Source organism: Salvia splendens, chromosome 11 (genome assembly GCF_004379255.2).
Source record: "Salvia splendens isolate huo1 chromosome 11, SspV2, whole genome shotgun sequence".
Taxonomy (NCBI): Eukaryota; Viridiplantae; Streptophyta; class Magnoliopsida; order Lamiales; family Lamiaceae; genus Salvia; species Salvia splendens.
In genome coordinates, this window is record NC_056042.1 from 31,143,782 (window position 1) to 31,162,401 (window position 18,620).

Sequence of the window (18,620 nt, forward strand, 5' to 3'; positions counted from 1 at the left end):
AAATACTAACAAAAAAAATTGACACAAACCTATCAAATAATTTTTCACTATTACTTATATTCACGATATATATATATAGGGATGTGTTAAAGTCCTTTTCATGCATTAGATTTAAGTTGCTTCTCGATCTGGAGCGTCCGATCTGGAGGATTCACGATCCGGATTAAAATCCTAGTTAAACATTCCGTACTTCATTATTTAGTTATTTTCGTTCATTATGAGGGTGAATTAGTAATTTGATGTTATAACAAAAACGCAATCGTTGTGCGTGAGATTTTAGCGGGATTCACCCACTACTTTCCATCTACTCAACTCCTCATTCATTAGCAGACGACTCAAATTCCGCTTCTCTCTCCCGCTCCTTTATCCCGAAGCATCTTCACAATTTCCAACCGCTAGCAAAACCCTAGCCGCCACCACGCAAGGGATCGCCATTCGTTCTGAAATTCAACGAGTGTTCCGTTGTTGTTCTGAACAAGTTATCACCGCGGTTGCTTCTGGAGGTAGGGTTTTTCGATAGTTATTGGACTGATTTAATCTATGAGTTGGTACAAGTGTGTCTCCGTGTACGTACAACGAGAAAACACCACCCATACCACGATTCCACCGATTACCCCCATCGACGCGTATTTGTTAACACAATTTTTTTTAGTTTGGCTAGCTGCGCATTTATTAAAATGACAAAGAGAGGACGACAAACAAATTCCCAACAATCCCAGCCGGAGGGTGAGCTTCTGAGTTTAATTGCATTTTGATTACATGGACTGTTGCTCTTATTCTGTGAGTCAAAAATTTGTATTTTATTCACCCATGGTTTAATTGAGTTTGTGAATTATTTACATTACCCATTAATGAACATAATCATTTACTTAATGAGCATAAAACTTCTGTCTCCGCTATTTCAACAATGACCAACGGCAATTCATGCATATATGAAAATAATTCATTAACATATGAACGTAATGCAGAGATTATATGAGGTAATGAATAAACAAATATTCCATTTGACTGTTGAATGCATTATATTCACTGGTACAACCTTCAACCAACTGTCGTTGGTCATTGGTTAAGTAGTGAATGCAATAGTTTTATGCTCATTAATTCAATGAGCCTGCTCATTAATTGCCTATTTTTATGCATTATATATCATGTATCATGCATCTAGTGTCTGCGGTTGTACATGAGTTACAGAGTGCATGGAATCTTTTTATGTTCATAACTAGCCTGAATCTGTACATTATGTTGCTATTTCTATGCATTATTTATCCTGTTTTATGCATCATTTGACTGCTGTTGTACATGAGTCTAAGAGTGAATGAAATATTTTTATATGTTCATTACTTGAGTGTAGGGCTGGCAAATCGTGCGGATTGGGTCGTTATCGGGTCAACCTGATAATGACCCAACCCAATAAGGTCTAACCTGAACCCGACCTGTTAAGGAAACTGTAAATCCGAACACGAACCCGACCTGCTACCTTCAAATCCGAACACGACCCGCACCCGACACGAACCCGTTATCGACACGATATAATATGGGTTGACACGACACGATAACAACCCAAACCTGGTATTACACGATTAAAACCTAATATTACACGATTAAACCTTAATTTTTAACCTAATTTACACAATTAAAATTCATTTTATACTATTTAAACCTAATTTATAAGAAATTAAAAAATTAAAGTAATATATATATTTTAAAATAATAATAAAAATAATAATATTATTTCTTAATGGGTTACCCGTATCCGACCCGCATCCGACCCGAACCCAACCCGAAATTATCGGGTTCTTAATGGGTCAACCCGATAAGGACACGGATCCAATAAGACTTGACCTCAACCCAATAATTTCGTGTCGGATTCGTGTCGGATTATCGTGTCGTGTCGAAAATTGCCAGCCCTACTTGAGTGATTCTGTTCATTATTTGGCTATTTGAATTCATTATTTATCCTGTTTTATGTATCATGTGACTGCTGTTGTATATGAGTCAAAGAGTGAATGGAATATTTGTATGTTCATTACTTGACCGGATCTGTATATTATTTAGTTATTTTAGTGCATTATTTATCATGGTTTATGCTTTATGTGAGTGTTGTTGGACATGAGACAATGGGTGATTGCGATATTCATGGTGCATTTGTTGATTTATTCTGAACATGATTTGATTATTAAAATGCATTATGTATCAGTTTTTAGGCATTATTTTGATGCTTTTGTACAATAGTGTATAAGTGAATGCAGTATAATTGTCCACATTATTTTATTCAGTTTGTACATTATGTAACTAATTGTATGTTATTATTTTGTATGTTGTACAACATCAAAGCAGCTAAGATTGGACATCCCGAGGCGGTCGATGATATACTGCCAGTAGGAATTGCCCAGAAATTCCGGGAGCGAGTATCAGAGGCCGGGACTAGTACAGCTCCGGAAGAGACGGAGGATAGGAAACCAAGGGGTAGGAACGCCGACCATCTGTAATTTCGACGAACCCCTACTGAGTTTCTGAATTGTATAAAGAGTTTAACTCCACGGCAGAAGGAAGCCGTCACGGAACTTGTACATGAGTCTAACAGTGAATGCAACATTTGTACATTATTTAGCTATTTCTATGCATTATTTATCATGTTTTATGCATCATTAGATTGCTATTGTACATGAATCTAAGAATGAATGCAATATTTGTATGTTCATTACTTGACTGATTCTGTACATTATTTGGCTATTTGAATGCATTATTTATCTTGTTTTATGCATCACGTGGTTGCTGTTGTACGTACTAGACCCTAGCCCCCCTAGGCTTATTAAACCCCTTAGGGAAAACAAGGAATGTGCACCAGACATCGAAACACGGCACACCTTAAATGAAACGGGGCTGGATAAATGTTCATTACATATCACAAATAATGCATTACAGAAACTAAAACCACGCATTACACTACATAATATGTACATTATGTATATCTGTTTTAAAAAATGCCTACGCGCTATGCATGTGCAACCCCGAGGAATTACTGCAGCCCGTGTATTTGGACAACGTTTTTTAGACTTAGAACATACTACACCCTAGCCCCTAGGCTTGTTAAACCCTTAGGGAAAATAAGAAACGTGGGAAAAACATCGAATTACGGCACAACCTAAACTAGTGGCTAGGATAAATGTTCATTACATACCACAAACAATGTTCATTATAGAACCTAAACTAAACGGGTAAGGATAAATGTTCATTACATACCACAAACAATGCGTTACAGAAACTAAACTACGCATTATACTACACAATATGTACATTATGTATATCTGTTTTAAAATATACCCACGCGTTATGCATGTGCAACCCCAGACGAATTACTCCATCTCGTGTATTTGGACAACATTTTTTAGACTTGGAACACACTACACCCTAGCCCATAAGCTTGTCAAACCCTTAGGGCAAACAAGAAACGTTCGCCAAACAACGACACACGGCACAACTTAAATTATAATATTGTCAAGGAGTTGATCGAATATTTGTTTGTTCATTACTTGGTATAAGCTGTTCATTATTAGGCGATGTGATTACATTATTTGTCTATGTGCATGCATTATGTTCATTTCTGTTTTTAATTGTCAACAACCAAATGGAATATTTGTTTATTCATTACCTCATATAATCTCTGCATTACGTTCATATGTTAATGAATTATTTTCATATATGCATGAATTGCCGTTGGTCATTGTTGAAATAGCGGAGACAGAAGTTTTATGCTCATTAAGTAAATGATTATGTTCATTAATGTGTATATTTGTATTCATTATATGTCATGTATCATGCATCATGTCAAAGTTTTTTTTATATTGTCAAGGAGTTGATCGAATATTTGTTTGTTCATTACTCGGTATAAGCTCTTCATTATTAGTTGATGTGCTTACATTATTTGCCTATGTGCCTGCAATATGTTCATTTCTATTTTTATATGTCAACATGCCTCCTTCGAAGCTAAATATGGCTGAGATTAAAAACAAAACGAAATCTACATAAAATAATATGAAAATCTGCACAAATACTTAGTGGGAAATCTGCATAAAATAATACGGCTAAAATTATGGAGCATTCCATAACTAACTATAAATGTTAATCTCTATTATGCCCTTTAAACGTTTAAAATTTAAGAAATTAACTAATTATCTGTCAATGTTTTAACCATCCGATCACAACAAATCCATGGCTGAGATTAAAAAGGAGATTGGATTAATAGTGGGAAAAGGATTTGAATACAATCCTATATATATATATATGGAATAGTATAAAAAGCGGTATCCTTTCACCGCAAGTTTGTTCTAAAACCCTAAACCCTTCATCTCCGTTGAGCTCTCATGGAGTCGGCGGTGGCGCTCAAGAAGAACTACCGATGCTTCCAATCTCTGCAGCAGTTCTACACCGGTGGCCCCTACGCCGTCGCCTCCGACGCCTCTTTCATCGTCTGCGCCTGTGACAACACCATCAAGGTCGTCGATTCTTCTAACTCCGCCATCAGATCAACCATCCAAGGCCCGTGACCGCCGTCGTCCTCAGCCCCGACGACAAGTTCGTCTTCTCGTCCAGCCACAGCCGCCAAATTCGAGTGTGGGAGGTCTCCACGCTCAAATGCATTCGCTCGTGGAAGGTTTGGTGTTGAGGAGTTGGAGCTTGTTTGGAATAGGATGGTGTTCACCATCTAATTAAGTTAGCTCTCAATTGTAGGGTGTGGGGTTGGAAATGAATCGGATCAATCTGATTGTGATACTATTAAGCAATGTAGACATGTGACTTTGTTTGATTTTCAATTTAATACTATGTTTTCTGTTGGTTGCGATTGTTTTAGTTGGTGTTTGGTGTTGACAAGTTGAAGCTTGTTTGTAATAGGAGGTTGTTTATACTATACTTAAGTTGAAAAAGAATTGAATCAATCTGATTGTGATACTATTACATGTGACTTTGTTTTAGTTTCGATTGGATTTTTGATGAGCTTAGGCATGTACGTGAGCTTGTTTGGAAAATACTCTTCCATATGCTTATCAAAACGTAGATGGAATTAGTGTTAAACTGACAATCATGAGGTCATATATTGTCGTTTGGTCTAGTTTACACTTTACATGCCTCAGCACATTACAATCTGCTTGTTATTAATTTAAAATTAATTTATGTATTGGCTTGTTGGGGATAGGGGCATGAAGGGCCAGTAATGGGAATGGCATGCCATTCCTCAGGCGGATTGTTGGCAACAGCTGGTGCAGATAAGAAAGTGCAAGTGTGGGACGTAACCAGCCTCATGTTCCACCCAGACCCAAACCGGTTACTTGTGAGTTCTCTTAGCTGAAACATAGAAAATAAGTAGATAATGTCTTATTTTCTAATAGTCTTCTTGTTTTGGAAATCTTCGTTGGATGGATTGAATTGAAGTGATTAAAATTTTCGCAGATTTTCTCCGGTGGGGACGACAGTACTGTTAGGGTGCGGGACCTTGTGAAGAAAAAGTGTATCGCAACACTAGAAAAACATCAATCAACAGTTACTTCGATTGCAATATCAGAAGATGGATGGACGTTGCTGACTGCTGGAAGAGACAAGGTAAATTCCTAATGGCTGGTTTATATTTTTTCATAGTATTACATTATCTTAGCTGAATCCTAACATCCATCTGTTAGAAGTTCAGGTTGTGAATGTATGGGACCTGCACGATTACAGCAAGATCAGCTCAATCATCTATTCGAAAGATGCAAAATCAGATGACATTCTTAATTCCAATTTTCATCTATTTAGTTTTTCATTTCCTCTGAATATTCCCTTCACTACATTGAGGCTAAATGAATCTCATTTTGACGCCTAATTTCCACTTTTCCAACCATAGTTAATTAAAATTTTCCACCTAGTGCTGATTTGTATGAGATTCACAGTTGAATACTAGTATAAATGTATTATTATTGGGTTGCACATGCTAAAATCCCAATTAATTAATCATGTTTTTCCACGAAAAAGAAAATCTTGTGGTTTAAAATTGCAAATTGTCAATGTAATGTGACTGACAAAATGAAGCATACAACCGAAAGACAACCACTTTGCATTAGTTTTTTTCGCAACGCATACATTAATTAATAAACAAATTAGTAATTATCAAATTAAGTGATCTAGTTAGGAGCTTATTAGGCTTTCATGTGCATAAATCCAAACAAACAAACAATTAATTATTTACCGAAGTGGAGGCTAATGCTAATGCTGCCACCATTAATTAACTAATTAATTATCTTGTATATAAAAAAAACATATGCATAGGTGCATGAACAAATTTTCCACAGAGAAATGGCCGCCATTAGATGATCACCATGAACATAGTGGCAATGCCACTCACCAATTTCTCCAACCTTATGTTAATCTCTTGCTATAAATAGAAGCAACTAAACCTCTCCATAATCATCAACATCTTCTATATCTCTTTCACACCATAATCAAGCAATGAACCAACTTAATCTCCTATGCATAATCTTCATCTTGTTTGGTCATGGCCTCATCCATGCTCGACCCGCGGATTTTGGTTATGGCGGTGGCTACGACAAACCTGCAGACGGCTTCCTCAGCTTCGACTTCTACGACAAATCATGTCCCAATTTGGGCAGGATAGTTGGGTGGGGCGTTTGGTCAGCATTCAAGAATGACACAAGAATAGCTGCCTCTCTCCTTCGTCTCCACTTCCACGACTGCTTCGTTGATGTAAATTTTTCTTCTCTAACCTTATGTAAACATACATAAAAATTTGGAAATTTATTTAGAACAATTTGTTGATCATTGTATAGGGTTGTGAAGGCTCAGTGCTTCTTGATGACACTAAAGATTTCAAGGGAGAGAAGAATGCTTTCCCTAACCGCAACTCGGCTAGAGGTTTTGAAATCATCGACAGCATAAAGGCAGATGTCGAAAAATCTTGCCCTTCAGTCGTGTCGTGTGTCGATATATTAGCTATTGCAGCAAGAGAAGCCGTTGTTTTGGTAATTACACTTCATCTCGTATTCCATTTCTTAGATATATGCAGGGACAGACACAGAAAAGAACATTGGTAGAGACTCTATCGACGTGACAATGCATTATGGTAAATAAATAGTGCATAAAAAGAGAAATAGTGTGGAAATTAAACCCCTTATTTCCCACTACCACTTGTGTCCGCCTATGAATATATGAGATGAAATATAATTATGGCCATTTTGATAAAGTAGATAACTCATCTATCTTGGAGTTGTATGACCTAAAATATGTGCTTAGAACTTTTTCTGATGGTTGCCTTTTATGGCTACGAGCAGTCGGGTGGCCCTTTTTGGCCCGTTGCTCTAGGGAGGCTGGATGGGCTTACAGCAAGTGAAAAATCAGCAAATGAGCAGTTGCCTTCACCATTTGAGCCTCTTGCAAACATCACTTCAAAATTTGTGGCAAAGGGACTTGATGCCAAGGACATGGTAGTACTATCAGGTATGTAGTACTATATTTATATGTGACATCTCTACGTGCCCAATTCTACAAAAAGGTTATGATATACTTTACTAAAACCCTAAATTCAATGTCACATTTAGGTGCTCACACAATTGGATTTGCTCAATGCTTCACATTCAAGAGGAGGCTATTCAACTTCAAAGGTTCAGGCAAAGCTGATCCATCTCTGGACACTCCATTCCTCTCCAATCTGCAATCATCTTGCCCTAATTCCGACGCATCCAACTCCAAACTCGTCCCTCTCGACGCCCAAACCCTAACCCGATTCGACAACAGTTATTACAAGAACATTGTCCACAACTCCGGCCTCCTTGAGTCCGACACAGCGCTTATCACAGACCCTAAAACTGCAGCCATGGTCAAGGCCTACAGCGCCGATCCTTACCTCTTTGCGAAGGATTTTGCTGCCTCCATGATGAAGCTCGGAAAGATCGGTGTTCTAACCGGACAGGCTGGACAAGTTAGGAAGAAATGTGGCTTGCTCAACTAGTTTTATTAGATCCAATTAATAATGGTTCTTGCATGCATCCATGTGTGTGTAGTGAAATAGGTTTCTGTTTGATTTTCCATGTTAGTTTTGTGAGGAAACTAACATGGCATTGTGCATGTGAGTTAATGTATATGAATAATCAAAGCTACCAAGGAATATAGTTGCATATATACATATATATGAGAATGTGAGTGTTAGTGCAAAACTACTCTGCTTTTTTATGATGGCAGTGACACAGCATTTAACGAATAAAATCACTATATTCACAATGATATTAAAAATCAAAACTGTATGGAATTTTCACTCTCATAAGATTCGGACTTAGGTGTGCATTTATCCAATAAAGAGATATATCCACTATAGATCTTAATTTGTAATTGAAAGGCTCAAAATAGTTCTAAAAATAGTACTATAAAGGATCCTATTTAGTTCTTATATAGTAATCCAATAGCACAAATTGAAATTAAATGGAACTTTCACTCTTAATTATAAACCTGATGCACCCCCCTTATATGAGTGATGAACACCAGAGCATCAGCAACATTGTATCGCCAATCCGACTAAATGCTAGTAGTATATATAAACATGGTTATATCGATGGTTATATCGTCCCATTGTTGATGCCCTTACTATAAATGCTAGTAGTATATATAAACATGGCTATATCGATGAGTTATACAGATTAAGAATGGATTTTATGGCTGTGTGTTGCCTTGGTTTATGTTACGGACTCAATTCTCATAACGGGTGTGAGAACAACGGGTGTGTGGGGTATATAAACTAAATCAGCTCTCTCTCCTAATAGGCTAGTCTTTTGGAATGAGTTCTTCTATTTTTTATGTATTAATTTAATATCATTAATTTCCTTCAATTAATGTTACATCTTTTTTTAATGTTCTTTCAAAATTTGCATCAGCTATATAGCTCCATCTACAAATAAATACCACTCCTACATTATTTGAAAATCTTAATTTTATCACCAACATTTTATAATCTCACATCCGAACACAATTTAAAAAACAGCTAACTCAATTTCTTCAAAACTTATTTTCAAGTGTTTTTCGCCAGAGTATCTTGAAAATCATAAGGCCATCCACAATGCTGTCTCTATACCGTCTCTTAAACCGTCTCTTAACTACTATTTGAGCACTATTTGAGGGCCCCACTGTCCTTTTTTCCTCCATCTCTTAACTAAGAGACGGAACCTGCAACGCTCCGTCTCTTAACCGTCTCTATACCGTCTCTTAATTACTATTCATTCAATTTAATTTATAATTTTTTTTTAAAACCCAATTCAATTTAAACAAACACACTTTATTAAAATTAAAACAAAAAAAAACACACAAAATAAAAAAAACACACAAAAAAAAAAATTTAAAAAAAACACAAAATAAAAAAACACACAAAATAAAAAAAAAACTAATCGGAAGGGCTAATCATCCTCCGGAGGCGGTCGAGGTTGAGGGGGAGTCGGAAGGCCAAGTTGTGCTGCCATATGCACAATTCCGTTCCACCAGGCCGCGAATTGGGAGTGCGAGAAGCGGGAAGTGTCCGCCATTGTGACGGTCATGTACGCCACCATAAGTGTGTCCGAGCCTCCTCGCGAGCCCGATCCTGAGGCCGACTGGCTTGATTCGCCTCGGCCCTTCCTTGCTCTAGCCGCTTTCGCCGCCTTCGTCCCTTGCGGCCGACGGCGCCCACTCGCGGATCCTCCTGCAGCGCCGACTGTACCCGCAAACTCCTGGGATTCAACATCATGTTGGCTGATGCCTTCAGCAGTGTCACCACTAGACGCACCAGCACTAGACGAGTATATGCCACTCGCCGTATGCTTCGTGCGCTTCGAGGTTGAGCCCGAGCTGGAGCGGAAACCGCCGGCCCATCGTTCCTCGTCCTTGACGGCGCGCCAAACATCAACAAATCTGAATTGATGTCCCTCGTCCTGGTAGTAGGCGCGCAAAGCGGACGTCAAAATGTCGGTGGCCGTGGCGCCGCTTTGGTAGCGCGCCTCTTCCGCCGAGTAGATGCCGCAGAATTTTTTGACCTGTCGGTCGACTCGGTCAAAGTGACAGCGGATCATTTTAACTGTGCGCTTGCGGGAGCGGTTCGGCTTTATTTGGTGGTAGACCTCGACAACCTTTTCCCAGAAACACTTCCGGGTTTGTTGATTCCCGACAATGGGATCGTACGAGACCGTGATCCAGGCGTTGTACACCGCCATCGTTTCGAGGTTGTTGTACGGATGTCGGCCAAGATCCTCTTCCTCTTCTTCCTCCTCGTCCTCGCCCGTCTGGGGTTGTACACTGCCTCGGCCACCTCCACCGCCTCACCCACTTCCACCGCCTCGGCCTACTCCCGGCGTGGGATCAACTGGAAAATCCTCCCGGATCTGGGATAATCCCTGCGAAAACCGCGGGACGTTGGGACGAACATATGCATCAAGGTCAAAATTGGGTGGTTGGTACCCCCCGGCGTCGCCGAACCCTGGGTCCCCGGCGTTGACGAACCTCCACCGCCCAATGTGTTGATCATGTTCTCCCAATCGCCGAATGAGTTGAGATCCCACCCGCCGGAGCCGGAGCCGCCATAGTTGCCCTCGCCGTCGCCGGACATCTTGAGTTGGGTTATGAAAATTTCAGCGAAAATTTGAGAGAAAATTTAGATGATAGGAAGAATAGATGTGTAGTTGTGTGTAAATGAGGATGGGTTTAGGAGTATTTATAGAGTAAAAAATTTAATAAAAAACAAAAAAAATATAAAAAAAAAACAAAAAAACGGTAATAATACCGTTACAAAAAAATTTTTATTTATTTAAATTCGAATTTTTTTTTTAAAAAAATATTTATTGCGTCAGCACGTGACGACGCCCACTCGCGGGCAGGCGAGTGGGCGTCACGCACGACGCCGGGCTGCGCCACGTCGCCTAGGCGCGTGGCGAGACAGCTCGTCTCGTGGCTCGCCGAGGCGAGACGCGCGACGAGACGGGACGAGATGGAGGCTGCAACGCGTCTCGCCGGGGTCTCGTCTCGCTGAGACGAGACGCGAGACGCCGGCGAGACCCGTTGTGGATGGTCTAATACTACAAGAGTCACAATATAATTGGAATCATTCACTCAAAATATGGGGCAGTTTTCGACTTAACAACTAACGAAGTGTGTGTGTGCCATGTGTTTTATCAGTACATAGATTGCACGCCGCTAGATAGATACAAATTTAGCATTATTACTAATTATTATAGTACTACTACTTTTAATAAACATATTTAATTTGTACGTGAAACACGTACAAAAATCACATGCACCTATTTAAATAATTTATAAAATTATGAATTGTAGTGAAAATAAAAGAAGAGGGATTCAAAATCAGTTATGAAAGATGTCCGTACGTTGACCACCCCGGGAAAATAATCGACACTGTTTGGGTGTGCATTATATATAGATACACATGTAATTTTGGTAATACCAATTTAATTAGAGGAAAAGAATAATAGTGCAATGCACAAGAGTTCAATAGAAAAGCGACAAGCAGAAGAAGTTGGTAGTATAATTCATTCAGCAGAAGAACTCACTAATAAACTCTCAACACAAAACCTGTTTTTCTCGGAATATATATTGATTGATTTTGACCAAACCTTTGTACTATCCATTGAAATTCAAGATTTTCTGTCCTTTGTAAATTAAATATCAATATCTGTGTAGCATCTACATAAATGCAGACTATACCATCGAATAATCAAGATTAAATATGGACCAAACAATAGGGCATGCACGAGAGATTGGGGTGGTTTTAAATACTTATCGTAAAGCTAAGTTTAATTTATGCAAAACATTAGATGTTAAATTTATCTCTTATTAATTCTACAAAAAGCTTAGGAGTTTATCGACAGATTTATGCCGCTAAACACATTTTTAACCTACTGACGGTTTTGTCGGTAATCTAAATTATCAACAGATTTTTTCCGTCGGTAATTCATTGATAAAATCGAAATTGGATTTTTTATTGATCCTCTTCTCATTAATTGATTTAACCTAAACCCTATACCCTAAAGTAAATCAAGTTATTATTAAAAATTACTGTATTTAATTTTATTATTATTATTATTATTATTATTATTATTATTGATAATTTCGCCCGATTTCTTACCATCCTACACCAAATTTTACCCACTGACTAACATTGAATTTGTTTGAAGACATTCAAAATTTAAAGCATAAACTAAGAAGCCGAGACATAATCATTGCATGATTTACATGGCCCCAACGGCTAGCTTCAAGGATACCATTACCATACACTGAATAATACTGCTATTAAAGATAATTTAATAAACTAAAAAAGACATACAAAAAAAGTTGTCGAGACAAGCACCCCATTTTGTATCAGCTATATAAGGATTAGTTACACATTAAATCACTATTTAACTCAATTTAATCACTATACAAGCACCCCATTTTGTATCAGCTAATCTTTTTACAACCTTTTTTCCAACAAATTCTCAGTGTGTGAACCTTTAAATCAAGAAATCAAAAGTCGGGCTTTGCCGGGCTCAAGACGATGGCCATTATAGCGTATGAATTGACACTCATTACTTTCTAAGTAACACAAGAAATTTCATCGGAAAAAAATTCATGATTTTTAAGTATTCGTCGTGGATTGATATATCAAAATGTTTATCGACTGAAGTTCGTCAAAGCCCAAGTTTTGATTTTCCGAATTGAGAAATATTTCAATGTTTGACGAATTAGTTTAATTTGGGATTTTATCATAACTGCAACAAATTCAAAAGGTTTTAGAAGTTATATTGCAGTTACAAAAATTAATAAATGTGATGATTTGATCGGAATTAATCCTAAATCAACCAAAAGCTCTCTACTTATACTAATATTCTAGATGTACTCAATTTGTGACTGGAGACGCAAAAGAATAATTGGAACCCAAAATTATAAGGTCTAAAAATTCTATTTTGTGGACCATGAAATATCAAGAAAGCATATCCGACAATAGTAGATCGGAATGATATGACATAATCACACATTGCCATTTTACATTTTTGGACAGAAATCAAAGTCCAAAAACTAACATCAATAAACCCCATAACCAAATTAAGAATTTTACTGTGGTCCCAAATAAAGAATTACTAGTACAAATAAATTTTAAAAAAATTATTAGGATGTAAACACAACATAGTCTGCTGCCAGCTGCTATCTGCATATCTATTCTTCAGTCCCTTTACTACACACATCTCATTTCCAATCCCACAAAATGCTCTACATTTTTCTTGAATTTTTCCATGCAAAAACATAAACCTTTTCTCATCTAACAAATTCAATTTAGAACTATGTGATTGTCTCATCGATGCTTATATGAGCCATGTTTCAAACTTTTGGTCTTTAAAGAAACAACAATAAAGAAAAAAAAACCCTTTTCCCTCCACTTCTTTTCCTACCTGTTTTCACACTCTAATTTCATTTTCACATGGTTTTTATTTTTGAAAAAATGCAAAGGGGAGAGAGAGAGAGAGAGAGAGAGAGAGAGAGAGAGAGAGAGAGAGAGAGAGAGAGAGAATTTAAAGTACCTGTAAAGAGACAGTAGTACATCCCTCCCACTCTTTTTAACTTCAACATTCTTGAGATGTTTCACAACGTTTGATGCCACATTTTTTCTTTTCCCTCCTCCAAACTTTTATCTAATCCCAAAGATTACACCTTTCTTTACTTCTTTTTCACTCAGGAATATCCTCAAACGCTTCATCTTCAACAAACCGAGAATTCCAATCACTCCCTAAAAATGGCAACTTCCGCTCCGGTATTGGACCCTTTACAGTCTCCGCCGCCGCCGGCGATACAGATGGGGCAGCAAGAATACACCGAGCATTCGGGCCACGGGTCGGTGGGGCCCGTAATCGGAGTTCTGGCGGTTATAACGATTCTCGGCGCCATCGCAATCATGATTGGGCGGCTGTGTTCGGGCCGGGGCATAATGGGCCATGCGCAGTACGATTTCGAGAGATGGGTCGAGACCAAATGCGCTTCTTGCATTGATGGCCGGGTCGACCCGCCTCCGCCCCGGGTCGTCGTTGAGCACCGCGTCAGCACTTCGTCAGGAGACGGCGCCAGGGCGGCTTCCGCCGCCGCCGCCGCCGCGGAAGAGAGAAGGGAGGAGGGTAATGAGAGCCATCATCATCAACAACAACAACAACATGAGTAGAGATTGAATCAAAATCTTGCAAATGATATCCAAGGTTTTCACTGTAAACTGTTTCTAATTTGTGCTTCTATTGGGGAAAAGGAATTTAATTTTTTTATTTGGTTATATATTATGTCAACATTCTATTATTGGCACGAATTAATTTATAATTTTGCGGTGCTAATGTGTAAAAAAAAAGGAACCAAGTTCGTAATCCAATTGAAATAAAAAATTCAATTTTGAGAAAATGTACACATTCCTCTAGAAATATATGGATTTAAGGTTTTGATTGTGAAGGAAATAAATGGGGAATTGTTGCAAAGATTTTAACAGTGTAGTATTACAATGTATTTGTGCTACAGTTGCATGCTTTTATGATTTTTGTACTGTCACTGACCCCCCTTTAATTACAAGTTAGTTCGAAACTTTAATTCCCCTTTTGATTTTTTTTTTCAAAAATGTCTTGTTATAACTTGAAAGTGTATAAATAATAAAGTGTATTTATATATACTCCTAAGAAATTAAAAATGGTCAAGTGAAGGAGCTGTTATTTGTTCCAAGTTCCAACTTTTTTGATAATATGAATTTAAAAGTAGAGGTGATGGATGGCTAATGGGTTAATTGGCAAAGAATGAATTTTTTCAAGCAATAATGTCACTCTTTTTAGAAAGTGGGTGGCGCACTTTCATTTTCTTTCTTATGTCCCACTTTTTTCCCACCCAAAAAACTAATTACTCTAATTTTTTTTTGCACTACCTTAATAAGTACAAAATTTAGTTTTACAATTTTAACGTAAGAAAATAATTACGTACATATAAATATGGTGGCCAGTCACGTGAGAGGCACGAGAGGAGGCATGGAGATTCCTCTGATTGGTTTGACTTTGACCATGTTAATTTGCAGCTTTTGTCGAGGAATATGCAACTACCGGCAGCGGCGAGGCGCACCAACAGGTGCTCGCCACCGTGTTATGCGCGGCGGTGTCGATCCCAACAACCGCTTTCTCCTATTGGGAGTCGACTTTATACGAACAATGTTAACAAAGCCGCCACGTGGCTCTCGCTTCTCTGCGTAGGCATGCACACAGTTCGGGAACCGCCGGTTCCGGTTCATGAACCGGTGGTTCACGGTTCATCATACCCATGAACTGGAACCAGCCCACCAAGAGTCCCGGCGGTTCCGGTTCAAAAAACGGCCGGTTCCGCCGATTCACGAGGCGGTTCAAAACCACAAGTCACAAGTCACAACTTAATGTTTATTTCAACGAAACTACAAGTCACAACTTGTAAGTTACAATTTACACTTAATGTTGGACTTGAGCCTTTGGGTTGAAAAAGAGTGTATTGGATGATTATCTATTATAGCTACATGTTCTTGGATGTGTTGCTCTTTCTTTCAATGTGAGATAAAACTCCTTATTTATAACTACATGATACATCTCCATCAAGTTTATATCTTAACTATCTTCTATTATTATAACTTAACAACAAATATAATTACATAAAGTATTATTCTTTAATTATTTATCATTATCGATTTGTTTGTGCATAAGTTTAAATGTATGTTAACTAATAAATACCATTATACACATTAAGAGAATAATTATTATACAAATTGTATTAATCTAGTGATAACTATAATATGAATAATTATTTATCTATATACAAATCATATTACTCAATAATTGTTTATTCTTATCTATCAAAATATATTCACAAATAATAATTTTATTAATATAAATTATACTACATCTATTAGAATAACAACTATTATACAAAATCATACTATTAGTGTACTACTAATATATAAATATATAAACTATATTATACCACTAAACAAATCATTCTTTAGTTATCTATTTTTATTATTATTATACCAATTATATTAATTGTTGTTTTTTTCACATTTTAATCAATATATTAAGAAAAATTAGCAACATACTTACATTTAAATCCAATTATTTGAACACGTCTACATTCTATAAAAATACAAATTATTAGCAACATGCAACATTCAAATTTATTAAACTATTCTAGTTGATGCTATTATTATCTATAAATTTGTCTTAGAAAAATAGTCATAACAAAAATAAAGATAAAGTTAGTGAATAATAAAATGTAGCAAAAAATAAAGAAAAGTAGAAAACAAAAGAAAGTTTTGTATCCCACATTGGAAAAAGATGAATGAATGATCAAAACATGTAGTTATAAAAGAAAATACTTCAATATATTTTATCTCACATGGAAAGTGAAACAAAAATTAATCAAGGATGTCTCTATAAAAGAGAAACAACCACCAAGAATGGTTTCTTAGGCCATCCACAACGCTGTTCCTATACCGTTCCTAAACCGTTCCTTAAACCACTATTTGAGGGCCCCACTGTACTTTTTTACTCCATTCCTTAACTAAGGAACGGAACCTGCAACCCTCGTTCCTTAACCGTTCCTTAACCGTTCCTTAAATTACTATTCATTCAATTTCATTTTTTTTTAATTTCAACTCAATTCAATTAAAAAAACAAACACATTTTATTAAAAAACACACAACATTAAAACAAAGTTACAACTTAAACTTAAAAAAATAAAAAGCACACAATTAAAATCATAAAAAAATAAAAGTACACAATTTTAATAATTTCATCCGCCAAAGTTTGCCCAAATGTGCTCAATTAGATCATGTTGGAGTTGGGTGTGGGCGCTAGAGTCGCGTGTCCTTGCACGAATAGATAACCGTTCTTGTATAGACGGATGCGCTCCACTTCGAGGCGGACTACTTGCGGTTGAGCTTCCGGGGGATTCGGGGTCGAACCAATTTCCCGCCTCGGGTCCTTCGTCTTGGACAATCATGTTGTGCAAGATTATGCACGTATACATGATGTCGACCATGTTCTCCATGAACCACGTACGAGCCGGGGCTTTGATGATGTTGAAGCGCGCTTGGAGAACCCCGAACGCCCTCTCCACATCCTTGCGAGCAGCCTCCTGCTTCTGCGCAAAAAGAGCCTGCTTTGGGTTCGCAGACCCACTGCACGTCTTCACGAAGGTAGGCCACTTCGGGTAGATGCCATCGGCGAGATAGTACCCCATTTTATAAAGCCGATTGTTGGCGACGAAGTTGATGGCCGGCGCTTTACCATCCAAAACTTCGGTCAAGAGGTCGGACTGGTTGAGCACGTTTACGTCGTTGTTCGACCCGGGGACCCCGAAGTACGCGTGCCAGATCCAAAGGCGGTAGTCGGCAACAGCCTCGAGTATAACGGTTGGGTGGGTACCTTTGTGGCCGCTCGTGTAGGACCCCTTCCACGCCACCGGGCAATTCTTCCATTGCCAGTGCATGCAATCGACGCTGCCGAGCATCCCTGGGAATCCGTGCACTGTTTCGTGAAGGTCGAGAAGGAACTGACAATCGGCCGTGCTTGGCCTCCGGAGAAATTCGTCGGTGAAGGCTGCCCGGATGCCTTTGCAGAATTTGAGCAAGCACATTCGCCCAGTGCTATCTCCGATGTGGAGGTATTCGTCGAACATGTCGGCCGTTTGTCCAGTCGCAAGCTGGCGGATTGCTGCAGTACATTTCTGCAGCGTCGTGTGGCTGGGACGTCCGACCGCGTCGAACCCTTCCTGGAAGAACTCTTCCCGGGCTGCCAAAGTATTCGCGATGTGGAGAAATAACGGTTTCCCCATGCGGAAACGGCGACGGAAGTACGTATCTCCCCAAACCGGGTTATCGCAGAAGTAGTCGCGTACTAACCTTGCGGCGGCTTCCTCCCGGTTACGATGGATGTACGTACGGGAGCGACGTTGGGGCGGAGCGGCTTCTTCCGCCTCCCGTCGTCGATCTTCTTCAAGTGATTGTTCCAATATTTGACGCATTTGTTCATAAGGATCCATTAGTTTGATTAAATTTGGGAGAAGGAAAATAGAGTTGATTTGAGATGAAAATTGGGGTGGAAATAGAGAGAAATAGATGTGTGTTTGTGATTGAAATGAGTATGAAATAGGAGTATTATAGAGTAAATAAATAAATTAAAAAAAAAAAACGGCTATAAAATTAACGGTCTCATTACCGTTAATAAAAAAAAAAAAAATTTTTTTTTTATTAAATTCGAATTTTTTTTAAAAAAAAATGAATTATTGCGTCATCGGGACGAAGCCCACTCGCGGGGGCAGCGAGTGGGCTTCACGCGTCGAATGGGAGTCCGCCACGTCGCCTCGGCGCGTGGCGGAACGTTTCGTTCCGCGTTCCGGAGGAACGAAACGCGGCACGGCATGGGAACGGTGGCGGCACGGAATGGCGACGGAACGCACGCTGCAACGCGTGCCGCCGCGAAACCGTTCCTCCGGAACGGCATAGGAACGGCGACGGCACCGCGTTGCGGATGCTCTTAGAATTCTTAAAAGTGAGCACATAAATCCAATTATTATTATTATTTGAACACACCCAA

The 18,620-nt window shown here is 38.6% G+C and overlaps 2 protein-coding genes across 2 annotated transcripts; both read left to right on the forward strand.

The window, feature by feature from the left end:
• The first annotated feature begins 6,429 nt into the window (after positions 1-6,429).
• LOC121754956 (peroxidase 10-like) lies at positions 6,430-8,201 on the forward strand. Its single transcript, XM_042150238.1, has 4 exons — positions 6,430-6,735; positions 6,819-7,010; positions 7,320-7,485; positions 7,587-8,201. Exons 1-4 carry the CDS (start codon positions 6,481-6,483, stop codon positions 7,994-7,996), a joined length of 1,023 nt encoding a protein of 340 aa, XP_042006172.1. The 5' UTR covers positions 6,430-6,480; the 3' UTR covers positions 7,997-8,201.
• Positions 8,202-13,780: 5,579 nt separating this feature from the next.
• Positions 13,781-14,200, forward strand: LOC121754799. Its single transcript, XM_042150103.1, has one exon. The coding sequence runs from the start codon at positions 13,781-13,783 to the stop codon at positions 14,198-14,200; it is 420 nt and encodes a 139-aa protein (XP_042006037.1).
• Positions 14,201-18,620: the final 4,420 nt, after the last annotated feature.